This window comes from Alternaria viburni (genome assembly GCF_023758015.1).
Source record: "Alternaria viburni strain BMP 2772 chromosome Unknown scaffold_3, whole genome shotgun sequence".
NCBI lineage: Eukaryota > Fungi > Ascomycota > Dothideomycetes > Pleosporales > Pleosporaceae > Alternaria > Alternaria viburni.
Genome location: NW_026055772.1, coordinates 562,545 through 588,402, shown reverse-complemented (window position 1 = coordinate 588,402; position 25,858 = coordinate 562,545). Strand labels below are relative to the sequence as shown.

Sequence of the window (25,858 nt, the reverse complement as noted above, 5' to 3'; positions counted from 1 at the left end):
CAACCTATAGGAGGGACATCTTGATCAATTCAGGCCCTCCACGATGATAGCCAAAATGCGTAATCCCATTCGTTGCGGTGGGTAGCTCTACATGACACACCTCAGCATCGCTGTAAACTCGAAAATCGAGGCTTCTGTACCAAACCGATAGTCGAATTAGACGATTACTCAAATCGTTACTCACGCAATGCCCAACAAAAAGCCAAGGTGGCCATCACCGTCACAAGCTGCAATGTGCGCTATTTGCTGGGACCTCTCATGCCTCTGTCACCTTGTGACTCCCCACGATACCTTTGCACAACGTGGGCGCTTGGTCCGACGTGCTTGACACACCTAATGGTATTTTGATAACGTGTTACACCCTACAAACAGCTTTCGTTAGTGTTCATCATCACGTGGCGGTCTCGAGAACTTCGAACTTCATATGCCATGTATATCACTGTTAAGCTCGCACTATTACTAGCGACAGCGACTCTTTTGAACGAGATTGCGAGCCAAGGATTCCATGTTCACGATGTAACCACCGCATTTACCCGCGTCGTTGGCTATGTGCAGTCTATTCGAAAGGTGCATGTCTTTTGGAAAATGAAACCATCAATCCGATGCTCAGCGAGAGGTGACACCTGAGGCACTGTGGTGCCAATCGAAAAAAGGCAATGAAGCTGCTCGAATAGACATCGGGAGTGTCCAACACGTTCCACGCTGTGCATTCAGCGTCGGGAGGATGTCTTGATTCATCCTACCCTGTCCTCCTTTCGCATCCACGTTCAGGGGAGCGAATTCATGATAGAGTAGGTAGCTAATACGCAGCATTTGTCGACCTCGGCAGATTTCCACCATTGCGTCACGTGGCTGCTCGTGGATGCAATTGGGTTAGCGTATCTTGGCGGGAAAGCGCGACGCGCATCGCGTCGTCGGCGCAACAGTAGGAAAACACGCTCGCTCACGACCACAACCACGACCCCGCTATGTCCTGAAAAGCGCCATTACGATCGCATACACGTCCAACGCGCGACCGCACACATCACTCAGTCTGACCACTCGCGCATCGCGATTGCGCTCAACCGCCGCCATGGGGTACATCAAGCAGATCACGATTCAGGGTTTCAAGAGCTACAAGGAGCAGATGCAAATCGAGCCCTTCTCGCCCAATTGCAATGTCGTCGTTGGCCGTAATGGATCGGGAAAGAGTAACTTCTTCGCCGCCGTGCGCTTTGTGCTAGGCGACGATTACCACAACTTGGGTCGTGAAGAGCGTCAGGCGCTGCTGCACGAAGGATCCGGCTCAGCAGTCATGTCAGCATATGTCGAGGTATGCTTCGACAACACCGAAGACCGCTTCCAGACTGGCAAACCCGAGTTCTTTCTCCGCCGTACCATCGGCGCAAAGAAGGACGAGTATTCAGTCAACCGCAAGAACGCTACCAAATCCGAAGTCATGCAGATCCTCGAATCCGCTGGCTTCTCGCGATCGAACCCCTACTACATCGTCCCGCAAGGTCGTGTCACGGCGCTCACCAACATGAAAGACTCTGAGCGCTTGAAGCTGCTGAAAGAGATCTCCGGCTCCAACGTCTACGAAGAGCGACGCGCCAACAGTCTCAAGCTTCTGTCCGAGACCGAAAACAAATGCGGAGCTGTCGATAGTGTAATCGACTCCATCAACGGGCGTCTAAACGAACTCGAGGGCGAGAAGGAGGAATTGGAAGCGTGGAGCCGGAATGACAAGGAGCGCCGGTCGTTGATGTACATTTTGAAGTCCCGGGAGGAGGCTGACCTAGAAGCCTTGATTGAGAAGATCGACCATATGGAGAACCAGGGTCGTGAGATGAAGGAGGCCGACGAGGCAGCATTCGTACAGACCGAAGCCGACATCGCGCAGATCGACACGGATATCAACAGGCGAAGAGGCGACTTAGACATTCTGCGGGAAGATCGCGTGCAGTCTGAACAAGAACGCAAGTCAGCGACACTGGAGAAGGCCAAGATCGAGCTCGAGCTCAAATCGTTGCAGGATAACCAGTCGGCAGCCCAACGAACGAAGAAGTCGCGGGATACACAAACGAAGTCACTCCAACAACAGATACGCGCACGAGAGACCGAACTCAAGAAGCTGATACCCCAATACAACGCAAAGAAAGAAGAGGAAGAAGCCGTCAGATCACAATTGCTAGAAGCTGAAGGCCAACAGAAGCGTCTCGAGGAAAAGCAGGGTCGGACAGCTTTCTTTACAACCAAACGACAACGAGACGATGCATTGCGCGCTCAAATCGAAGAGTGCAATGCTGACCTTAGCCGCCGCAAGGCTGTTCTCATGCAGACTAATGAAGAGATTACTCAACTGGAGAGCGACGTTGAGCGTCTTGAAACCGAGATCGCTGAACTACGATCAACCATTGAAAGCGAAGGAGACGCTAGTGTCAACCTTTCAGCCAAAGTCGAGCAAGCAAAGGATGCCTACAAAGCTGTACACGACGAGCAGACGAACCTCTACCGAGAAGACAACAGGGTCAATACTCAACTAACAAACGCGCAAGCCGAGCTTCGGAAAGCAGAAAGCACGTTCTCTCGACTGCTTGATCATGGCACTAGTCGTGGTCTGGAGTCTCTTCGTAGATACCAAAAAGAGGGGGGGCTAGAGGGGGTGCATGGTACCATTGCAGACCTACTCGATGTCAACAACGACTACAGAGCCGTGACCGAAGCAGCAGCTGAGGGTGCGCTCTTTAACGTTGTCGTGGATAACGATGAAGTCTCCAGTAAGCTGATTGATCGGCTCATCAAAGACAAGGGCGGGCGTATTACTTTCATTCCCCTCAATCGCATCCGGGCTCATGACATGAACCTTCCTGCGACCGGGGACATGCAGCCACTTTTGCCAAAGTTGAGGTACGACGAAAGATTCGAGGATGCTTTCAGACACGTGTTCGGCAAGATCGTTGTCTGCCCTGACTTGACTGCGTGCAAGAAGAACGCAAAGCAATACAACGTTCGTGCGTACACTCTTGACGGAGATAACGCTTCGCGCAAGGGTCAATACCGAGGAGGTTACCACGACCCGTCCAAGTCAAAGATTCGGGCTTACCAAACATTGGCCGAGATCCGCACACAATACGATGAGCTGCAGCAGCGGAAGCGAGATATTGCCACCGAACTTGAGCAAAAGCGTCAACAGCTCACTGCAGCACTCAGTGAGGTTCGACGGCGGGAATACGAGAAGGACAAGGGCGAAAACAGCTATGCGCCTATGCGGGAAGAAGTACGAATGAAGCAAAGGACCCTTCGAGACACACAGGACAGCCTTGCGAGAAAGAGGATGACCGCTTCAGCACTTCAGTCAACAATCAATCAGCTCGGCGCGCAACAGAGTGACTGGGAGGCTGAGATTGCTTCCAAGTTTGAGAAAGCACTGTCCAATGACGAGGAGCAAATGTTGATCACACTTCGAAGCACTGTACAAGACTTGAAGCGACAATTCGCACGAGCCAAGGAAGAGCGCGCCATGCTAGAATCCCAAAAGGACGAGGCTGAGCTCGATCTCACAGAAAATCTGCAGCCAGAGCTGGATAACATCCTGTCACAACAGGGCGGCGCAGGCGGGTCTACGGGCCAGTCGACGCGTTTACGAGAATGTGAACGAGCTCTAGATGCTGTCAATCAAACCATCGCGGACCTCGACCAACAGATCCAAGAAACCGACGCCCAGATTGAAGACATCCGGGCCCAGTTGAGCGAGCTGGAGAACTCAAGAAACGAAAAGGAAGCTAGCAATAGGCAATTGGCAAAGGCTATGGCTAGGCAAGAGCAGGCCATGTCCAAGAAGGACTCCGATCGTAGTCGTTACACAGACCGACTAGCGGAAGTCAAGCGGGATATCCGTGATCTGGGTACCCTTCCTGAAGATGTCAATCGGAAATACACTCGATGGGACACCACAAAGGTAAGCTCCACGTTCGCCTCTTCAAACCTGCACACAGCTGACATTATCACAAGGTTACCAAAGAACTCACCAAGGCCAACCAAGCCCTCAAGAGCTTCGCCCACGTCAACAAGAAAGCATTCGAACATTACGAGAACTTTACGCGTCAGCGACGTACCCTCACCGAACGCCGCGCCGAACTGGACACATCACGCAAATCCATCGAGAATCTCATCGATGTGCTAGACCAGCGCAAAGATGAGGCTATCGCGCGTACCTTCAAGCAAGTCGCCGCAGCTTTCGGCGAAGTTTTCCAGCAACTCGTTCCCATCGGCCGCGGTCGCCTCATCATCAACCGCAAATCCGACCGCGACGCACGTGGGGACATCTCCGATGACGACGATATGGAAGAACAAGAGACCCAAGGGAAGAAGAGTAAGGTCGAAGAGTACACAGGTGTGAGCATCGCTGTATCCTTCAACAGCAAGCACGACGAGCAGCAAAAGATCGGTCAGCTCTCTGGAGGTCAGAAGTCGCTCTGCGCGCTCGCCCTGATCTTTGCTATCCAAAAGTGCGATCCCGCGCCGTTCTACCTCTTTGACGAAATCGATGCCAATCTCGACGCGCAGTATCGAACTGCTGTTGCGCAGATGCTGGAGCGGTTGAGTGGTCATGGTGGAAAGAACGCGGATGGAGGTGGTCAGTTTATCTGCACGACTTTCAGGCCTGAGATGGTACACGTGGCGGATCGATGCTATGGTGTTACCTACACGAACAAGACGAGTAGCATCGATGTTGTTGATAGAGAAGCGGCGCTTGAGTTTGTCGAAGGTATGCAGAAGGCTTAATATGGGTATCAGCACAAGCATTATGCAAGTCGATGAAGGAAGTGTACTATGGAACTGTATGAGTCTTTTACGCAAGAGGAGGGTGCGCTTGTTTTGTGTCAATTCACGATTTTCATGTGTGCGATTATGGCGACTGGACTGGGAACGTGTTCGTAGGACTAGTCAGCTATGATTCTTCTGTCTTTATTTCCTGAAGTCCGTAACTCTACTCCAATCTGTGTTTTGTGCAGTGTAATGTACCGCGAGTTTGCCAGTCTGGTTGAAAAGGCGCTTTTACTACATCTTGACCTTGGACAAAGCAGCAAGAAGAAAGCTTGATTCTCAACCTTTTGGGTATTGGTAGAGAGCTATAGTAGATTTGAACGACTCCTTGATGATACCCACTTGCTCTCATATACTCATTTCAACGATTGATACGAGGGCTGGGGCAGCTTCTCTGGTAGCAGCAACGTGATCGACTTGTCAAAATGGGGCGTACGGCACCTGCCCACTGGATGCACAATGGAAACAAAACATCATTATGGATGTAAGCTGCTGTCTACAAGCCTCTATCGTAGCCTGTGAAGTTCGCCTGACAACCAGCGCGCAGCCTTGGCACTGGAGTTTGAGTCAAGAAAAGCAAATCCGACTGGAAGTCTGCTCAAATCAATTTCCCTCCGGTTTTGTTCTCTTCCTGACCATAATCCGAGGCGAAGGTGAGCCAACTGCCGTACGCTCGAACAGATTACAGCCAAACAGCGACGTGCTCGCTCTTCCTTCCGATGTTGTGTCTCTACACACGGCGACGGTACCCGATCTATTGATTATCAAAGCCGTATCGTCTCTTCTAGACCCTGCCTCCTGCCTCGCATATTGCAAATCATGCCATATACTGGCATTGATCGGTGTCGCAAATAGGCAAGTTCGAGCAAAGTGTGGGTTTCGTGCTGGAAGAGTTCGTCTCGAGATCGGGGTCTTCGCTGTACATCGTTGCATGTACACAGCTGAGGGGCTTGGCCTATGCGCTTCGAAAAGAGGAATTCGTGTCGAGAATCGGGGTTTACTAAGGGGATCGCGAGAGGGGTATCCACGAGCTAGCCGTATTTAGCGCTGACGGGTTTATTCCGGCAGTTCGGGTAGCGGCTTGGTGCTTTTGTCCGACGACAACACATCTCTCGCATCGTGATCACTGGTACTTGTGGCTGAATAGCTGCATCTAGGTATTGATTAACGCCGAATTTTGCCACTGTTCGCGCGTCCGGTCACGCTCGTAGACGTGGTTTCGACGTATCGTCTCTAGTGCAAGTGTGCTAACGCCCGACATGGACCTCTGCGTCCAACCTTCGAAGTAAGCGGTAGCTTGATTGCGCTGGCTAGGTTCAGGGGAATGCAGTGCAACTAGCAGCAGAGGCGTGGCCATGCGCATGTATGCGCACCCAACTGTATGAGTCTGCAAGTATTGCGAGGCCAGCAATACAGATGTGTAATCATCGGATAGGGTCGGAAAGCCATCTAGAAGTCGTGGCGTAATGAGGCTGAGAAGGATGCGAGCAACGCTGAAGTATGCCACGACGAGAGCAGTGAAGGCGTCGCGAAAGTGCCGAGTTTCGGTCGAAGTGTCCTCCCAGAGCAGTAACTTATCCGTATCCACTGCATCGTTCATATACTCAAGCCAAAGCACCTCAATATTGCTCTCAAGCACGGTGTAAGCATCGAGGCCAAATTCTGGTCGCGATGCGCCGGTCTTCCGCGCGACATAGACGTCCACCAGGTCGGATACATAGCCCATAAGCGTCTGAAACCGAGGTAACTCAACGTATCTCAATGGCCCGTACAAAATGCCTTGCATTCGGAAAGGTATCCTCTTGCTATTTCCGGTCAGATTGATGAATGTCAATTGAGTCCGGAGATGATCTGCAAAAGAAGTACAGTGTTAGCGCGCGTTACGTGTTTCTCCCGTACGAAAGAGACTGCCCTCTTGAGTTTCAGACAGGGTGTGGGATACAGTCTGAAAGGGTACATCATCCTCTCTTCCACGAACAATACAATGACGACCACAGCAAATACAGCTAGGCTTTATCGCATGAGGAAACTTACAGAAGATCTGACACAACGCCCCTTGTGAGCATTGTTTTGGTGTAGTCAATTCAAGCATCCGAACAGCTCCGAAAACGTGAGAACAATAGGCTGCGGCGTTGGTAGATTGCATAGCTTCAAATAAACTGAACAGAACGCTCGTAGACACCATATGTACCGTGACTTCTTGCTTGGTATGTAGACGGGAGACGAATCGACTGTGCGCCCGTAGGGCTTCTCCGTACATCTTCCATGAGTACTGTGTAAGTGCCATGTTTCCGCTTTCGGCAGCGCAGTAGGCAGATGCCGTAGCCTGTGCAGCCGTTGTCAGTGCCTCATTTGTGCCATCTGTTGTCAGAACAGGCAAGCTATGCAGCCAAGTACGTTGATTCCGAATGTCTTTGCTTTCGCCCTCGGACGTGAAGTGAGCCATAAAGTGAGCATAAAATGCCTCGGTCACCACTGCTCTTTGCGAAATCTGATACGACAACACTTGGTCAGAACGCGCGCAGCTCAGCGTGGACGATTCCGCGCTCTTGCTTGTTAGTTTTGACTTGCGCTTTCTCATTCCGTGTTTAGCAATGTTCGTCATGTCTACGAAGACGGGACCATCTGGTAGTCCGGGGCAGTCGTGACCGGTGCGAATGCACATAAGACATTTGGGGACTGTCGCATCGCATTTGATGCGTTTCTTGCGACAGGTTACACACGAGTTGGTTCTTGCAGGCATTTAGAGTGCTGGGAGAAGTTTCAAGAGCAAAGAGGGAGATAATGCATGTACTGACGGTGCTGCCTGAAGTTTCCACGGGGTGAAGCGATATCGGGAAGTTCCATCACATGCTAACGGAAAACAGCAAGCTAGCAGAAGCTTCCAGATTCGGGATAGCGCAACCCGCATCTACAAGTTCCCCGGAACCCTTAAGCTGAAGTAGATGTCCCTTGTCAGCGCGCGCAATCAAATTATGTCAGACATTCGTTTTCAGAGTAAAGTTGCGAGAAAAATGCTGCAGCGTGTGCGGATTAGATAGGTGTCCCAAGCTCGCGAAGACGGAGTTGCCTCGGGTGAAACACGTGCTGCTCTTTACGGCTACCTAGGTATGTGCTGGCGGGATTAGCATGTTCGCGGAAACACAACCGTACACTTCTGTCCCTTTGCATTCACGCAGAAGATAAATCGGCTCGTGTTACGAAAACTAATGCCTAGGAGCCACCCAAAAGATATAGGGTGTCGTCGCTGGAGACACATCATCAACAAAAGATATGTAAGTATCCGTTATTTACATTGATCCCTCAATGTGTACAGGTGGTTTATCTGAACTCTCAACAGCAAAGAAGCGAGGTAGGAGCCAGTTCCTTGCTAGGAATGACGTACGCGACCTGCATCGCGCGTACGGCTCAACGGCGTGTTGGCTACCTAGGCATATTCAAATAGCACGACAACCCAAACGCGTTCGCCATTCTTCGCTAGCCCTGCACATGCTGTAGTTTTTCTTGCTTCATTTTCTTTCCGCGCTGCAGAGAATTGACAGCTGTGGATGCCATGCGATCTGGCAGGCAACTTCCGCGGGGAGTCGCCGCCCTGCCTTCGATCCCGATCCCGACGAGGCGAAACCTGTTCATGATTTGCCGCAGGCCTGTATAATGGGCCACTGCTAAACGCATCCGACTATATCCACTCAACTTGAAGCCACAGCACAACGCTGCTTCGGACAGTGAACTAATGTAGAGGACTATGATTGGTGGGTGAACAGCCGCCTATCAATCCTCTGAAGGGTGCGTTTCTCCCCAGCACCACCACTACCACAACCACCAAACAACGATTCGTTACAATTCGCATATGCGTGCCTGCCTATTGTCTTGTCTTGAGACATCAAGCCACACAGTCCCGTAACCGTTCCTTTACCGTGGATTACCACCCTTCGCGCCTCAGGCCGTCCTGGCAGATCCGTTTCCCCTCATCGCTCCCAGAACAACCAGGCCCACGGAGACCTTGGCCGGAACCCAACACGTGACTGAAGTCGCTCCCCTGCGAGCTGCATCTGCACTGGCAGTGCGATCCTGTACTGATTTCCAATCACCGTCGGCCTGTGCTATGCAACGAGTCCCGCTCGGGCAGTCCAGTGATGGACAGGGTAGGAAGATCGCGATCCAAAAGGCGCCAGCGCCGCCGCAGCAGGGCAACGAGAATGCAGAAAGATACGAGAAAGAGGAAAGAGTGTCAGTGACTCTAGCCTACATTAGTACACGTTGTGAACTAACTCGTTTCTCTAGTGCAAGGGCATGCAAAACGTGCCGCAGACGAAGTAAACAGCCGCATCCCTCCGTATTTAATCGTTCCTGCTGATAATCCCGCTCCAGAAGTCAGGTGTTCGGGTGATCATCCGCGTTGCGCCAACTGTGAACGCAACAACTTAGTTTGTGTGTACGATCCAGCACGTCGGGATCGTCTTGGAGAGTATGTTTAGATTAACCATCCAACATTCGACTTACATGCTGACTTTACAGGGCCATGAGGTTGAACAAGAACCTCGTTAATCTCCTAAAAGAACTAGAAGACCGGGTCGATGAAGCAGACAAAAAGGCCATCAAGCAGACATTACATGATGTATGTATTCCGTCAGTTATCTCGTTGCCTGAGAGTGTGACAAGGCTACTGCTGACCTTACTTCTCCAGGTTGAGGATGATCTTGTTTCCCTGGATTCCTTACAATCCGTCAGGACTCTGGGAAAAAGGCCACGCGAGCAATCGGCGCAGAGAAAAGAGCCAGGGGATGGCCATCACGGAGAGGCCCTCGTGACTGCATCCGTCGGCTCCAACGAAGATCTCGACTTCCTTGATGAGGATTTGATGCGCAGCCACGAGTCGAGAGAGACCGGCTACATGGGCCAAAACTCGGAGGTGCAATGGCTACGAAGTGTTCAGCGTCAAGCAGAACGTGGCAACTCAGACCCTCAAGGGCAGCGATACGGCCCTCCAGGCGCAAGTTCGGCAGCTATTGACGAACGATCCGAAGCTTTGCATGAACGAAGACAGAATGCTAGACCGGGCTCGATGCAACACATAACGGACGCGACTTTCTACCTGGACGGCGATGATATTGAGGTCGATATCGCTGTAGATCCAAACGAGATGCCTGGCCCAGACATCGCTGAAAAGCTCTTTGATTGCTATCTGGAAACTGTACAAGGCACATTTCCTCTCATGCCCGCTAACTTCGAAGACCAATTTCGACGCTACATTCAATCTCTCAGGTACAGAAATCCGTATCAAATCCCGCCACAATGGCGTGCGACCATGAACCTACTTTTCGCTATTGGCGCCAAATACTCTCATCTCATTGGTGCCGAATGGCGAGGCGATGAGAGAGACCATCTCGTATACATGACACGAGCTGTTCAACTCTTGGGACTGAAGGATACTATATCGTTCCTGGCAGCCCCCAGTCTGGGCAGGGTTCAAGCAGTAAGTGTCCATCTCCATTCAAGCCTCATCAATGTACCTAACATCTTGAACACTAGACAGGAACATTGGCGTTCTACTTCCTTGTGATCGGACACGTGAGTAGAGCCTGGATCATGAGCGGGCTCTCCGTCAGACTCGCCTTGGCACTCGGTTTACACCTGCGTAACGAGGACGATTCGATGAACGACTCTAGGAGAGAGCCGTTGGTGAAGACGTGGTGGTGTTTGCACTCAGTAGAGTGCCTCGTTTCATCCATCACTGGTCGGCCTCCGGTCATTGGAAACGAGGATTGCACTGTAACATTGCCACAGTACGAACCTGGATCTCCAACGCGAGACACAAATGCGGCGCGACGACACTCTCGCGTCCGCACGAACTACAGCTCACCTCAGACTGTTGGAAGTAGCGCTGCCTCTGACTCAGGTCAACGGGATGCGGATGGAAGCCACTATCTGCATACATATGTCACCTTGACCATCATTTCACAGAAGGTCCTTCTCAGCCTATATTCGCCCCGGACCGCAGTCCAATCTTGGGAGGTATGTGTACCATCCTTCCAATCCGACCGTGTAGTCGCCGACAAATGATTCTTGTTTGTGTATAGGACATTCTGCTGACTACTATATCTATAGTACGTACAGACGAAAATTACGGAGCTGCTCAAGGAACTAGAGGACTGGGTCAAGACAGCGTTACCATCTGATGACATCCGTCCGAGTAACTCCACCCAACGACCCGAGCTCAACCGCGAACGTTTTCTACTCAGAATCTACTACTGGAGTACGAAAGTGCTCATCACGCGGCCCTGCCTCTGTCGAATAGAGCGAAGAATAGCAACAGAGAGTTCCAAATCCATGAACTTCAACGCCGAGTCAGCAGAGACATGCGTCGAGTCAGCTCGAAACATGACGATGCTGTTCCCTGAACAGCCAGATACACAGTTCATTTACTCGCAAGGACCGTGGTGGGATGTGGTTCATCTCAGTAAGTTTATCATGATATGAGAAAAGTCTAACAAGAGCTGACGTTCTTTCCACTAGTCATGCAATCAGTAGCCGTGCTGCTGCTGGAGATGGCCTATGAGGGCAAACATCTAAAGGATGAGAGAGACGACATCCTGACGTGCATCAAGAAGATGATACGCTGGCTTCGTGCTATGAAAGTAAGTGACCCAGTCGCTGCTCGGGCTCATGATGTCGTCTACAAGATTTTGAACACTTGTGCGCCTGCTCTTCGGGAGCAAGTCAAGGAGTTGATTGCCGACGATACTGGATGGACTTCTCGGCCCGCAAAGCCTACACGCTCTGCACCGCAGTCAGCCTCCTGGGAGGAAATGCCGCCAAATTTCCCACCCCCGCTTTCCCAAGATCACTTCATGGACCCGCTACTTCCGTACCCTCTGCCAGAACAACAACCAACGTCTTTCGCTTTCGGAAACCCCTTCATGACGAACTTTGATCAAGGCGTACCTCTTGTCGATATGCAACAGCTGTGGTGGCAGTCAGCGCCCTTGAGTCATCTGAACTTCAATCCTTCCGCGATGAACATGTCACAGCAGCAACTCATGCAACAGCAAATGCAGCAACAAATGCATCAACAGATGCAGCAGAGCGGTCTCGCCGAGCAGGAAGACATACAGGGCTCTTCTTGATCGTCTCGCTCGCAGGAAGGGGAAACGGATTGGGGGTGTAGTTTCGGGTTCAGCAGCTTTAAAGCGAACATAGATACTTGAACATCAATAGAGATACCACTCTTTCCCCTCAGCCAACTAGACTCATCGCACCGACACCTTCATGCATGTTCACACAAGACCAAGGCCTCTGCAACGAAGTCCCAACTTCATTCCACTTCACTCTCCATCGACGGTCTCCCAAAACTCGACACGGACTAAGTTTCCATATCCAGATCAGCGAGTATCCCTCCCGAGCAACCTGCCAACATTGACATACCTCATTAGGCGACATAGTCCTGTAGAATACAAAGGCCCTATACGCGGGATCGTATTCACCCTTGACCATCATTTTAGAGTGATCTACAAGTCACAAGTCATCAACACCCTTACCTTTGCATCGAGGAGCCCAGACGACAAGAAGCGTGCTAGCGACCGATACATGGCTACAGTGCTATCCCATATCCACGCCATCACTGTCCTAATTGGCGATATCGCGTAGAAGGGGTGGGTATTGGCAGCCGCGAGTGAAGTGCGAGAGGAGGAGCTTGGGTATCCGCATGAACGCGGGTGCCATGGCTAGTGGAGTAATGGGTCGTCGGCAGATAAAGGTTCATTGGGAATGCAAAGCTTAGGTAAGATTGAAGTCAAGATGAGGTTTTGGCTATGTGTCTCGTATTGCGGAATACAGTCCCGTGACCAATCATGCTAGCGGAGGTGCGCCCAACGTATGAGGATGGTCACGCCATTGGAAACATTGCAAATGTGAAGGGCGTTGGCATGAAGTAGCCCACAAGGTTCTTGTTATTGCAATTTACAACCAACCAACATAATCGTAACAGTCTTATGCAAGTCCATCGTTACTTCGTCAGATCAAATCACCCACTAGACGGCTGTCTCTTCTTCAAGACGTTCCTCCGCTGTTTCCGATCCGCCTCCAGTAATCTTTCCCGATCGTTTTTATCCTTGTGAGTCCCACTCCCCTCGCCGAATCCTTCTCCTTGTGTGATGGTGACTCCGCTGACGGCTTTGCCCGCCCCAAGAGTGATACCATTGGCTCCGAATTTGCCCGCCATACTCTTCGTGCTCTGCTGGCTGTCGAAACTGGACCTCCTGGCGGGCGTGTGGTTAGCGGGTGTGGTAGTTTGAGACGGATCTGTACCAGCGACTTCGTCGGAGGACCACCATCCTTCGGGCCGAGACGTCGAGGTTTTTTCTGTCATTTGAGAGTCGCCGACTGACGCACCTGGTGAGCTGAAGGATATGGTTGACATCCTGTTTGTGGAAGGGGGTGGCGAGGATATGGTTGATATCCTGTGCGAGGGTGGTGGTGACATGATTCTGTTGCGGGAAGGCGAGGGCTTCTCTTCGGTTTGGGTTCTTCGGTGAGTGGGAGGTCGTGGCGTTTGAGACGCTTGGAAAGGACTTGCTAGCGACAATGGCCTTTCTGCTATCGTCGTGCCATCGATGGAGCTCGGCGCTCGCGAGTGTTGGGAAACCTTTCTTGTCCGTAGCGCTACCGGAGCTGTCGCACTCTCATCTCCCGCATCGTCGTCGTCTTCGTCGCCGTCTAACCCGGGTAGTTTGCTGGACTCTGGTAGGAGACCTTGGTACCGGCCCGGCGATCGTAAGCGTCGTTGCTTCTGACTCTCTAGAGCTGCTGCTTCTGAGCCTGCGAATTTGTCCAACGCTTCAAAGACGTGCGGGAAGACGAGTGTGTGAACCGATTCTGCCCACAGGAAGTCTAGGTGCTCATAGTGAGGGATCTCCTTGGCGATAGTATGAGCTGGTAGCTCCTTGAGCATGACCTTGATGTCGACTAAGCTGTCCGAGCCGCCGTAAACAAGCACGATCGGCGTCTTGATGTTCTTGGTTGGAAACTTGGCAACCTTGTAGTACTTGGATCGGTTGGATGTGATTGGATTCGGCGCTTCATCGTCGTACATTTGGAACGTGCCATTCCGAATGATCTGGAACCAGTGTACCACGCTTTTAGTCGACGTGTATGAGTAGAGATGTGGGTATGCAGCGAGCTTCTGCTCGGGTAGGATGTTGACGGCGGACCAGTTGAAAAGGAAGCGCAGGGATGTATCGATGAATCGGACGAAGATAGGAGGATATAGGATGGATTGCCACATGGTAGCCGACGGGAGAATGGTCTTGCGCCCGAAGGCCAAGTAGAGAATATCCGGAGATGCTTTGACAAAGGCGTCGACAATGCCAGACGCAACACCCTTGGGAGACATGGCCGGGGCTAGCGCAATGAAGACATCAACCTTCTCGTTCAGTGTGGGGTGGATGGACAAGGTCGCGAAAGCCTGCGCGGTTCCTTGCGAAAAGCCAATATACGACAGAGAGGGCTGGTGCGTAGTCTCGAGGATGTAGGCGATAGAGTCCGGGATGTCGTGGAAGGCGAACTGGTCCATGCTGAAGTTCCAGAAGCTGCTCGAGGTAGGGGGCGTGTGGACGCTCTTCTTGGAGTACTTGTTTCCTCGGTTGTTGCCGAGCCAGACGTCGTATCCGCGCTCGACGAGCTCGAATGGCAAGCATCGCTCTTTGTCGGTCAAGCAGACCCAGACCTCGCTGTTCATCATGAGACCGTGGTGGAGGTAGACGACCTTCTTCTTGACGCCCTTGGCCCTATCTCCGCTGTTGACGCGCACATTTTCCTCGCCCTGTCGCCAGCCCAGCCGGTGCAGACCCAGGAGATAGCCATCGCCCGTCTGCACAATGTGTTCCTCGCAGTAGTAGCCGTAGAGGTCGCATAGCTCGGTAAAGTCGGACGCATTGGCGATGGAGCTCCACACGCCCTTCTTCTTCTGGCGCGAGCGCTTGGACGAGGGCGACGAGAGGTGGTTGAACAGGCGGCGCGTGAGGCGGTAGCAGAAGTTGATAATGGGCGTAGGGAGGGCAAGCGTGATGACGGCAATGAAGGACTCGAGGCCGATGAGGCAGATGGAGAGAAACAGGGCGATGTACTCGCGGATGTGGAGGCGCGACAGGAAGGGTATATGGAGCGCCATGCTGCCCAGATGCCCTCGGGCGTGTGTAGACGGGCAGGGCACAGAAGCAATTAAAGCAGAGACAAAATGGCAGCGCGACAACGCATCGCCCCTCTGTACGCGCGGGCCTCTGAAAGTTCACAGCTCGCGCTCCAGTCCCTCTTGAGTTACGGTGAGGTCTTGCAGGATAGAGTCTGAATGACGTTCCAGACGGAAGCAGCCATCCCTGACATGTGACAACGCATCCTAGCCCCGGAGGTTAGCGCGACGTTTCGCCGACGGCTGTGAAATGTTAGCTCCACCCCATCACTCCACACATGCATTGTTGAATGCGCTGGTAGCCACACGCGACCTCCTGCCACGATGCCGCAGTCCTGCAAAGACATCCGTATGGCTTGTTCAATATTTTCTGCGATGCCTCGGCTAACCGGAGTGGCTAGGCGCTGCGCTGGCATTCTGCCTCCAAAATAGCGACTGCATCATGGTCGACCGACACACGCCCGGCGAATGTCTGCGCCCGCCCCTCAAATACACCCTCCCCACCCAGTGCCAGCAGCTGCAAAAGGGCTACGCCGAGTGCAAAAAGGGCATGATTGACATGCGCAAGCGCTTCCGCGGCAACCGGCCCATTGCCGTGCCAGGCCAACTCGAGACGGGCGCATTTGGCCAGGGCCGCTCCGAGGCGGACGAGAAGGCGGGCACCATGGAGGAGAAGGGATACATGCTCTACGCGGGGCGGCCGTACAAAGACGTCAAGGAGACAAAGGGGGACGAGGACCCAGAGAACAAGGGCCTGGACCGGTAGCCATGGTCCACGGCACACGACAGCATAGATTGGCGTTTGGGTATTACCAACGGGGACCCCATCTCCCCTCTGTATAGCAAGCCTGTACATTACGCATACTAGCGATATATCACGAACCTCTGGGTATGATGACACGAACAACTGCAAACCCTCCTTGACTAGCTCCTTCTCTAGATGGCAAACACATACGATTGATCGAAGCACTCGTCCCACCCCGCAACCCCGCCCTTCCAGTATCTCTTCAGCACCGAACACACTTTGAGCGGACAACTCGTCCCCAGCGTCCTGCTCAGACCCTCCAAGCCCGCCTCGATCCAGTTGCGCGTCCCTTCCCCGCGATGCATAGCTTCTACACCCGCGACGATCAGCGGCCACACCATAAACTTAGCCATACGCGGGGCCTTGAGTGCAGTGCAGAGGTTGCTGAGCAGGACGTCGCCGTAAGCTGCTTGGCTCTCGAGCAGTGAAGGTGTCGTCGGGAGGACCATGAGTGGGCAAAGGGACAAGGTGGCGTAGAGCGCGACGGCGGATTTGTACACCAGACCAACAGTCAGCCATTCAGTGCAGAAGGTACCAGCTCGCGCCCAGTCCTCGGCTGAGAAGGCTTCGATGCGGCCGAGGACGTCATAAGCTTCGAGAGCATAATCCGGGTTGAAATCACACAGCTGTATTGCTGCAGATGCTTTTGCGCGTAGCTGATTCGTTCGCAATATCTCAGTGAAGAGCTCTCGCGGACAGAGCGTATACGGGAAGATGAGACTGTACATGTCGGTTATATCTTCATTCATTTCCTCCGCAGTGTTGCTGATGTCGACTTGGTCCCATGACGGACTGCACGTGTTGGAAAGAGACACGATACTAATCATATAAGCAGGTTTTCAATCTAAAGGGCAAATGAACATACAGTAGGTAGAGCACCATCGGCTGGATCAGGTACGGGGCTTCCTTCGTGACCTGCTTGGGTCCACCTCTGAGGTCAACTATCCGCTTCATGGCATTCACATGTGAACGTCCATCCGCAAAGGTGGGGTTTTGGAGCTAGAGGTACGTATCAGTACGGGACTCCAAGTTTCACATTCCAGGCGCGCTCGCATACCTCTAAGCACATGAACATGAGAATTGTGGTGATAGTCATGTCCGAGCATCGTGTCTTGTCCTGGGCAATATGGCGACTCAATGCTCGCAAAGCTGCCCCTCGATGTTGGTATACTTTTGTCCGCGCTATCACCGCTGTATGGCCTGCGCCTAGTGGTAGACTGTGGATGAAGTGGTTGAGTGATAGACAGACTAGCGCATGATGGATGGACGGCGTAAGCAAATGCAAGACTTGCGGGGGAAAGAGTACGAGGGCGGGGTTAGGTGCCAGTTCTTGGGATGCCTTGTATTGTGGGTGTATCCGTACGTTGTCTGGTAGCGTTAGCCATCAGCCTCACACGTCGCTATAAAGCTACTCCCATGTTCCATAATGGGGAAAGGAGTCACTCACAGTACTGGACGGCTTGCACCACTTCTGATGTCTCGTCCATGAGATCATCATAGAGTGGTACGTCTTGCATGCTCAGGAACGCGAGTAGTCGCTTCAGTCGTTGGAGTGGATCACGACCCGAGCGCAATACGCTTGCGGCTTCCTCGTGCAAGCCTTTCTCCACGATCTCTTCAATCTTGGCCCTTCCGCCGATCTCGAACACCCTGGCGGCCTCTTTGGCCACGGCTATCATCTTGAAGGATAGCACGTGGAGCTCAGTCACCCGATACTGGGGATTGACGATCCGGTCCTTTACCCATTCGGTCAAGGTGGCTTCGTAGTCTATGGGTTCGCAGGCATAGTCGACTTCGCTCTTAGCCGCTGTCTTGTTGCTGGATCTTTTCCGCGGACTACTGTCTTTCTTTCCTCTTCGTTTGGACGTCACCATCCCTGGCTGAACCCACTGAAGTGGCTTCGCGTCGTCGTAGCCCGAGCATTGCCGACCGCATTTCTGACACTTGTTGCAGCGCGGCAGCGTCTTGTCGCATACTAGTCGTCGTTTAAGACACTCCCAGCATTGGCGTGTTGCACTCTTCTCTCCCGTTCCGGCCATGGTCGCTTCTGAATGCGGGTAGATAGAGATTAACCGGAAGGTACCCGCAAAGAAGGCGGCAATGGCAGCGGCTTTGGTGTCCTCACCAAAGCGTGCATTTCTGCAGCTTTATTACCATAGAGGGCTCGTCTGACTATCATAGGTGGCTGATGGTGATGAGTTCAGCTAGTTATCAAGTCGGTCTTGGCCAACTTTACTGCTGTATTGGGTCTAGTCCGGCGAGGAAGCTTATGTGCATGTGGCGCTGGGGGCCTGAGACCCGAGTGCGTTCGTGTTCGGAGGTGCCGAACCGAAAAGTCTTGTGTTGTTGATTGCAACAGAGAAGTGCAGATTGTGAGTGATTAATGAAGCCTTCAAAGAATGTATACGTACGCGTTTAGCAACCTGCCTAGCGTAGCGTGGCTGTTCATGAGGATGGTGCGACGCGTTCCTGCCCGAACGGCGGTTGCGTCATTTGACAGCCGAAAGCTAGTACGAAGCTCGATTGGCAGGTGCGCCTAAAAAACGGCCACCACGATGAAGCTTTAGTAGATATGGTCATCAAAATCTCGTTCTGCCGGGCGGCACATTATTCGATGTCATCTTGTATATGCTGCTACCTGTCAACATCCAAACGGCGTGAGGTATGCTACTTTGACGTGCTCCAAGCTTGAGACGCGACAGCGATGGAATCGTTCTGCCTTCCAAAGTTGCGTTTCTTGAGCCAAGCTGATTGGATCGAGAGCATGCAAGTGGTATACGGGAGAGATACTTAGCTATGCAGACGTATCGAAGTCTTGGCCATCAATAGTGCTGTGTCAGGACAAGCCTGTAGTAATCCTATTGGACACACCGATTGCTCTTCTCTTGCCCTCTGGAGTCAGCAACCATCATTCGAAGATGGAATTGCAGTCGTTCCAGCTTAAATACTTGGATTCGCATGTCACTTCTCATCCTCTTCATTTACCCCGTCAAAAGAGATCTACCATGGCTCCCTCAAACGGTGACATCGTTCCCGGAAGTGTCTACCTATATCAGCCTGTTAAATGGGCATCTCCGATGTTCGCAGCGTGGTTCGCAGTTGCTACCATTGCGCATGTTTGGCAATGTTTCAAGTACAAGGCTTGGAAAGTCACCAGTCTCCACCCCTTCTGCGGTCTACTGTTCACAGTTGGCTTTGCCGTACGTTCCTATGGAGCCCATAATTACGAGAACGTTGGAGCATACGTCGCAAGCTCTATCCTTATACTATGTGCACCGTAAGTAACTCGTCTTTCTCTTTCGAGGTAGCTAACAAATCACCAGCCCCATCCTTGAGCTGGCCAACTACCATGTGCTTGGTCGAATACTCTACTACGTACCATACCACGCGCCTCTGCATCCCGGCCGTACCCTTACGACGTTTGGTGCAATATCCAGCATCGTTGAAGTTTTGAACGCGATCGGCGTCTCCTGGCTAGCGAACCCCAACATTCTCGAGATCTATGCCGACATCGGACATATCCTGATGAAGGTGTCACTGATCTTACAAATCGGTGTCATCCTCCTCTTCTGCATAATCGCCGGCGTCTTTCACAGACGATGTATCAGGGGTGGCATCAAATCGAAGAAAGTACAGGGCCCTCTCATCACGCTGTACATCAGTCAGGGTCTCATCCTCATTCGCACAATATACCGCTGCGTCGAACATTTCGGCATCAGCCGCGTACCCACAAATCCGTCAAAAGACTGGGATCCGATGAGTCTCTCGCCAATCGTTCGATACGAATGGTTCTTCTGGGTTTTCGATGCAAGCCTCATGCTCGTAAACACCGTGCTGTGGAACTATCGCCATCCGCGTCGCTACCTACCGGAGGATTACCACGTCTACTTGGCTCAGGATGGGCAGACCGAGCTGGAAGGCCCAGGTTGGAAGGATGACATGCCGTGGTTTATGACCTTTATAGATCCGTGCGGACTTACTGCGTCAATTACCGGTGGTGGTCGAAGGGCAGAGAGACCATTCTGGGAGAATAATGGCTATGAAACTTTCGAACTCTTTCAAAGAGACACTGGTGACGTAGAAGTGAAAGCCTGAGAGGGCGGTACGCTCTGGTGAAAAATACGAAGGGGGTTCGCTGTTTATAGATTGCTTGTTGATTGATCGGTTGCGAGTTAGACTTGTACAGATAGCGCTGAAAGCTCCAAATGCCGACCTTCTCATCTCGCACACCATCGGTAATGAGACCTTGGGAAGCTGCAAGTATGCGGCATCAAGGTGACGCTGCGTATCCCGAGTATAAGGGGACGGAGGGCTGTGGATCAAGGAGGGCGTCGATTGAAGGCTGCGGGCGTAGGTAACAGGGCGCAGCGTAGTGGGAGCTGTCACCGCTTTGAGAGGAAAGGCTGATGTCATAGACGCGTCGCTGGCCGCCTCTCAGCCCTTCCAACACACGACAGGCCCCACTACGCGGCCCGCCTGATCATCCACCTTCCTCCATCTGGCCATGTCTGCCTATGCTACCCTTCGCGTGCATCATGCCTGAAGTTCTGGAAACTATATCAATGCTGATTGCTGCTGCGATTGATGGTGGAGGGCCATTGCGCAATCTACCTCGGCTCCGCACACCATGACCGCGAATCTCGACACGCGTCGCATCCGGTCTTCCACTTCCGCTGAGCTTCGAGACTACTACACCCAAATACTGGACGATGCGCCAATCCAGGAGATCACGACACAGCTCCTCTCAGCTATTGAGAGAGGCTCGATATCGCCGCTCACCTTCGGGCCATGGCTCGGCGTAGCACAGTCGCCTCTCGCTACACGCGAAGCGCTCAATCAAGATAAATCCGTACTTGTCCGCAAGCTCGGCATCAAGTTTCTGCGTAAAGGACTTTGTTCTCCGCGATGGAGAGAGACGTGGGATGGCGTTGGAGGAACTGCTGGGTTGCTTGACATCTTTGCAGACCTCTCAGTGATCGAGGTCAAGGCTGCTTGTAACGCAATTGGTCGTTCTGGTAGAGGCGCTGACCTGAATGCGAAAAGAGAGCTTTTCACGAAATTCTTCAAAGCGTTGCACACTGATCGCTTCCCCGATTCGCCGCATAAGACTCAAGATCAGCGTGCACTTGGAAGGTTCTATCGACTCATCATTCCTGCGTGTTCGAAGGAGCTGGTAGAAGAGGCCATCGCAAGCGGGTCGAAAGGAACATGGAAAGATGCGCGAACCAAGGATCTCGTCAAGTACTATCCGGAGTGTATGCAAGAAGAGCTTCTCCAAGCGGTGAGCGCGGAACAATTACCCAGCGACAACATCACGGTATTTACAGAGCTACTGCATCACCATCCGCCAGGTAAATCGACCACAAAGGGCTTCTCCAAGTCGATGGAGTTCTCTTTGAGACTCTTGGAAACCCTTGGTAATTCAGCGCACTCGGTAGTGGCGGACGAGACTTTCATCGACCAACTCGTCAATCCTCTCATTAAACGTGCAATCAAGAACCACGCAGGTTGGGATATGATACAACGAATAGTCGATCTCACAATGCGGTACTTGGAAGCCCATCCAAGCACAGGATGTCACATCACTGGCATCGAGGGCGACTTTCTCCAGCAGGTCGCCTATTGCTGGTCACAACAGCCAAGTTTGTTCGAAAAGCAACTGCGGAGGCTCTGTTCTCATCCGGTATTCGGTACAGCCAGCAAGACCAACATCGGAGACTGGGATGACGTCCTCGCAAGGATTCCAGCAAAGCGAAGCTACCCACTCTTGAGACTTTGCTACCAAGAGTCCACCTCGCTTGACCTTGACAGCGATGCGGATCTGAAGAAGACCACGGGCTCGATCCATCCCAGCTTTTTCGCCAATCTGTCCCCTGCCGACGCTCTGCTACTGTTTACTCGTCTGCGAAAAGCGAGAGGAGATGTTGATCTAATCGACCTTGATCGAAATCGCTCTATTTTCGGCCAAACGCCAACTTATGAACTTCAAGGTCAAAGTGGTGACCCGGATATATTTCACTTCTGGCTACTAAGCCTAATCAACAAGGAAGAAGACGCCAAGATACTGGCCAATGGCTACGTTGATGTGCGCAAGAAGAAGGCTGCTACTGCATCTCAGCCGGAACAACGTGTATTCTTTGCCAAGTCAGCGCTATTTGCTGCTATCGCCAGTGGGTCTCTCGACCTGCTGAAAGATACGCTGGAGTGGACCAAACGCTTCTTGCGAGATCCGCTCGTGATGCGGGAGATCTATCCAAACATATTTCCTGAAGAAGTTACACGCCTACTATCAGGTATTCCTGCATCGATCAACGGATTGCCAAGCTTGACTGTGCTACAACACCGAGTCGCAATGGCGAACACGATTTTGCAAGGAATGTTTGACACAGCATGCGAAGCCCTCAGGGAACCTTCGTTCAACGTGTCTGATTGGGGTGGCGTCTTTGAGCTATTCCACGATGTTATCAAACTAAGGATGGATCTCACACCACATGTCAAGAAGCAACTCAGAGCCCCTGATCACGGTATACATGCCTGCATTTGGCAGGTCACGATTCCTATGCTCATTGCGGTCGAGGAAAAGGCGCAAAGAGAGGAATACGCAAGATTAGAGGCGAATCATCCCCGTGGCATTCTTGCCTATCACAGATCCTTCACTATTGAGCTTGAAAGCTCCGAAGTCTCGACATATGTCTTCTTAGACACCCTCGCACGAGCGAGAGACGAACTCTGGTCCAGGCTAAGGCCGCTAGACCGTCCCGCCACACTGGCGCTTCCTGAGCCCTTTCCTAGAGGACTTCCAATACAATACCTGACTGCACCGTGGATTCTGAACGTGAAGGATCTCAACAGCAGAGGGGCGTCTTACATTGCAGCGCGTACTCAGCAAGCCATCTTCCCAGACCCGAAGACTGCTCTCCAACCCGTATCACTGGACAAAGAGTTTCAGAAGACCATTGGGCTGTTCGTAGACAGTTACCAATATGGCCTACAGCTTTATATACCCAAAGCATGCGACAAACCGGAGAAGGAAGCTCGTCTCAGAAGGGCGTGGCAGTATGCCATCGGCCCTTTAAGCTCGAACAGGATGACAGAGGAGGAAGCAATACGCTTTTGGAAAGACATGAAGCCAGACGATTTGGATGAGTGGCCGCCTGAGGGCGTGATGAGGAATATAGAGAAGTCTTGGCCAATGATACCTGAGGATGACGGTTCGGGTGAGCCATGTGAATGGAACCCTTTTGCGACAAAACCGGATTTTGTCGAGCGGGAACTTGATGCACCGACTTATGTGGACTTCTCAGTTGGCGTATCGAGAATCATGACTTCAAGAAGCCGTGTGAACTTTCCCATTGTTGCAGCACCAGTTAAAGTTCCTGGCTACGAAGAGGACGCTAGGCTTATCTGGAGTTCATCGCGCGATATGGGAGAAGGTGGCGTGTTATCGGCTCTGCTGTATCTCGACGCGAAATTCGTCAAGAGCGACCGCCTTCTAGCGACTCCATTTCCTTCGGAAACAGACACGCGATACCCGGCTTTATACTTGGACGAAGAGTTCCTCACTTCTGATGAGCCAAATCAGTTTACAGCTTCCAGAGCCATACACGGTCATCTCGATACGATACCTCCTACATTGCTGGCACAGCTTTCACGAAACCTCGTCAAAGCTCTTGATCATGCGGACACAGTTGAAGAATCCGACAGCCATACAGCTCTGCATGAGGTCACTATGCAGCTCATTGCTCGACTGGGCGAAAGTGATAGACCTGGCTTGGCCACGCAGTCAGCTGTCCGTACAATCCTGGATAGGCCAAAGTCCAGCTCGTGGCATCGGATCCTACTAAAACCGAGTTTCCTCCGAAGACTCCCGGCCTCGCAAGCCAGATCCTGCATCCAATCTCTTTCCGACGAGATTATCAGCATGGTACAGGCCAAGAACACTAATAAAGAAATTTCAGCCGACGGCAATGTCGCGCCACTCACTAGCGAGCCGCACGTAAAAGTCACTACGATTAAGATGTTGGTTCAGCTTTTCCAGGACCGTGACTTGAATGGAACAGACTATGCACTTTCAGTGCTATCGACACTTTCCAAAATGAACACACATGTTGACGTCCGGCTCAACATCGTCAAGAGCCTCCTAGTACTGCTTCAAAGTGGTTCTCGAGACCAGTCTCGCGCAGTACTTACTCTCCTGGAGTTGTTCATACCAATAGCCGGATCTTTGAACGAAAGACAGCCCCTGGACGAAGCGCAGTGGCTGCAGTGCGAACAGGACCTTACGCTCCCCGAGATACAGGCCAGCATCTCGCTCGAGGAAGGGTCAGAATCACCGGTTTTGGCGGCTCTGATCCAATATTTCTGTAACAAGAAGGACGATACGGTCGAGTTCCAGCAATTCGTAGACCGAGTCTTGATGCCGGTATTGCAGACCCTTAGAGACCATACGACGAGATGGGCAGCATTGTTTCTCCGAAAGTACGGTCTTGAAGATGCGTTACTTATGGACGTTCGCATCCCATCCATCCCGCGAGACCCGTACGTGAACAGGCTGCTACTAAACAAGAACAACAAGAAGCCAGCTCATGTTCCGCATACTATACTGGAAGAATATGTGGAATACCTGTGCTTCATCATCGGACCTCCGGCATCTTTGCGAGCCATGAATGACGGGCTTGTCGCTGATCCTGCACTAGCTTCACTTCCCGAAGTTCAAACATGGATACGACTATTTGGGCAAGACCGCAGTCTCCGGAATGGTCGCTTTTCTGCGGACTTCATCGAACTTCTAGAACACGCGGTGGACTCTTCCGACGATACAGTTCTTACACCGAAACTCATCCAAGAACAATGTCTCAATATTTTCACGACGTTTATATTTAACGACGGGCCAACGTACACCAGCCTTACGAAAGGCTTCTACAATAGATTGCTAAGTGGCAAATATATCGCAAAGTTTTGGTGGTCACGACACGGCAGACCGATCCTGATGGCGATGGTGTCCTACGTAAACAACTTGCGCAACCAACGATGGGAGCGCGACCCCGCCCGGGAACCCTCGGTCCTCCCTGATACCTTTCCCTGGCGTCTTCTCCTGCTCGATTATCCATGGCCTTCCCGCGATGAAGGAGAAGAGACTCGGGTGCAGAAATGCACGCTCTTCGCCGGTCAGCTGGAGGCGATCATCGATGAGTTGAGTAGCCAGCCAGTCTACCATCAAGCCCTTCGAGACCTGAATGCCTACCTTGCCACTGACATCGTGTCTTCTAAGGGCAGCGGAAGGGGTGAAAAGCGATTCGGCACATCTCTATACATTTATGATAAACACGATCTGCTGCACGATCGTCTCCAGAACAATCGCATATTGACAGCGATCTACGTAGGCGACATTCGTAAGACGAGGTTGAGCTGGTTGACAGCACCGGACTTGTTGAAGGTCGAAGTTGCCTGGGCACTAGTTCAACTCGTGGGGGACGAGTTGAAGGAGGATCGAGCTATCGTGAATAAAGAGACTAGGCTTAAGTTGGTATCAATGGTGGATACGTGGAAAGCATGTGAGAATGAGGGTGTCCGAAGAAGAGGATGGGAGATCGAGGAAAGCTATCTGTCCTAGCCTTACCTAGGAAACGGGCCATAGCAATAGTGCTTGCTTTAGTTAGCAGGCAGAGTTTACGTCAGCTCGGATCCTTCGACGCGGTCCAAGGCTGGTGGCCTGATCAATGCGACTTCACAAATTGGCGAGCCCCGCCGGAACTTCTTCCTGTAGCCCGCGAAGTGTGACAATGGCTATTCCTGAAACTATTAACACCAACATGCGGAAGACGATGGAGAGAATGACGCCACTTTGGTACGCTTGGCCACAGCTCGCCGACCGAAAGCCCATGCCGCCACTCTACCAACCACTGATCTTTGTCCTTACCATCGTCCCGTTCCTCTCTCCCAGCCGACGTCGGATCGCCATTTGCATATTCCCACTGATTCTAGACCTATGCCTTAGGTCACCATGCTATACCTTCGGTAACCCCTCTGCCGACTATTACAACAGCTCGTTCTTCATT

The 25,858-nt window shown here is 52.2% G+C and overlaps 7 protein-coding genes across 7 annotated transcripts; 5 read left to right on the top strand and 2 right to left on the bottom strand.

The window, feature by feature from the left end:
- Positions 1–1,072: 1,072 nt before the first annotated feature.
- On the top strand, positions 1,073–4,767 carry J4E79_001837 (uncharacterized protein; the record flags this gene model as incomplete). The annotated part of the gene is made up of 2 exons (XM_049350742.1): positions 1,073–3,940; positions 3,994–4,767. The coding sequence occupies 2 exons, from the start codon at positions 1,073–1,075 to the stop codon at positions 4,765–4,767; spliced, it is 3,642 nt and encodes a 1,213-aa protein (XP_049214581.1).
- Positions 4,768–8,914: 4,147 nt separating this feature from the next.
- On the top strand, positions 8,915–11,936 carry J4E79_001836 (uncharacterized protein; the record flags this gene model as incomplete). Its single annotated transcript, XM_049350741.1, has 6 exons — positions 8,915–9,039; positions 9,328–9,427; positions 9,497–10,285; positions 10,342–10,824; positions 10,927–11,269; positions 11,326–11,936. The coding sequence occupies 6 exons, from the start codon at positions 8,915–8,917 to the stop codon at positions 11,934–11,936; spliced, it is 2,451 nt and encodes an 816-aa protein (XP_049214580.1).
- Positions 11,937–12,832: 896 nt separating this feature from the next.
- Positions 12,833–14,977, bottom strand: J4E79_001835 (uncharacterized protein; the record flags this gene model as incomplete). The annotated part of the gene is made up of 1 exon (XM_049350740.1): positions 12,833–14,977. The coding sequence occupies one exon, from the start codon at positions 14,975–14,977 to the stop codon at positions 12,833–12,835; it is 2,145 nt and encodes a 714-aa protein (XP_049214579.1).
- A 342-nt stretch (positions 14,978–15,319) lies between these two features.
- J4E79_001834 (uncharacterized protein) lies at positions 15,320–15,761 on the top strand (the record flags this gene model as incomplete). The annotated part of the gene is made up of 2 exons (XM_049350739.1): positions 15,320–15,344; positions 15,397–15,761. The coding sequence occupies 2 exons, from the start codon at positions 15,320–15,322 to the stop codon at positions 15,759–15,761; spliced, it is 390 nt and encodes a 129-aa protein (XP_049214578.1).
- A 170-nt stretch (positions 15,762–15,931) lies between these two features.
- J4E79_001833 (uncharacterized protein) lies at positions 15,932–17,839 on the bottom strand (the record flags this gene model as incomplete). Its single annotated transcript, XM_049350738.1, has 5 exons — positions 15,932–16,592; positions 16,666–16,799; positions 16,858–16,917; positions 17,107–17,168; positions 17,248–17,839. The coding sequence occupies 5 exons, from the start codon at positions 17,837–17,839 to the stop codon at positions 15,932–15,934; spliced, it is 1,509 nt and encodes a 502-aa protein (XP_049214577.1).
- Positions 17,840–18,805: 966 nt separating this feature from the next.
- Positions 18,806–19,895, top strand: J4E79_001832 (uncharacterized protein; the record flags this gene model as incomplete). Its single annotated transcript, XM_049350737.1, has 2 exons — positions 18,806–19,077; positions 19,124–19,895. 2 exons carry the CDS (start codon positions 18,806–18,808, stop codon positions 19,893–19,895), a joined length of 1,044 nt encoding a protein of 347 aa, XP_049214576.1.
- Positions 19,896–20,427: 532 nt separating this feature from the next.
- On the top strand, positions 20,428–25,413 carry J4E79_001831 (uncharacterized protein; the record flags this gene model as incomplete). The annotated part of the gene is made up of 1 exon (XM_049350736.1): positions 20,428–25,413. One exon carries the CDS (start codon positions 20,428–20,430, stop codon positions 25,411–25,413), a length of 4,986 nt encoding a protein of 1,661 aa, XP_049214575.1.
- Positions 25,414–25,858: the final 445 nt, after the last annotated feature.